The sequence below is a fragment of the Eimeria mitis genome, genomic scaffold, assembly GCF_000499745.2.
Source record: "Eimeria mitis Houghton genomic scaffold, Emh_scaff1849, whole genome shotgun sequence".
Taxonomy (NCBI): domain Eukaryota; phylum Apicomplexa; class Conoidasida; order Eucoccidiorida; family Eimeriidae; genus Eimeria; species Eimeria mitis.
The window spans coordinates 1,175-1,397 of record NW_013570170.1 but is presented as its reverse complement, the minus strand read 5'-3'; the positions used below and the strand labels follow the sequence as shown (position 1 = coordinate 1,397).

At 62.8% G+C, this 223-nt stretch overlaps 1 protein-coding gene across 1 annotated transcript in view; it reads left to right on the top strand.

Moving 5' to 3' along the window:
- The window catches only part of EMH_0044540 (uncharacterized protein), a gene marked incomplete at both ends in the record, with an annotated part of 5,163 nt that overhangs the window by 4,651 nt on the left and 289 nt on the right, over positions 1-223 (top strand). Inside the window, one exon of the mRNA XM_013495969.1 lies at positions 3-178. Coding sequence (XP_013351423.1) covers positions 3-178 — 176 coding nt within the window. The remainder of the gene's footprint in view (positions 1-2; positions 179-223) is intronic.

Below are 223 nucleotides of genomic sequence, written 5' to 3'. Positions count from 1 at the left end.
CAGCAGCAGCAGCAGCAGCAGCAGCAACACCAGCAGCAGCAGGTGCAAGAGATGATTACTACGGGGCGTCAGCTTTAGGGGCACCACCAAGAAGCGCAGCAGCAGCAGCAGCAGCAGCAGCTGCAGCAGCAGCAGCAGCAGCAGCAGGTCCGCGAGCTACAGCGTACATGCCAGGCCCGTGCGACTACAGAGAGGCTGCTGCTGCTAACTGGCCGACGCCTAC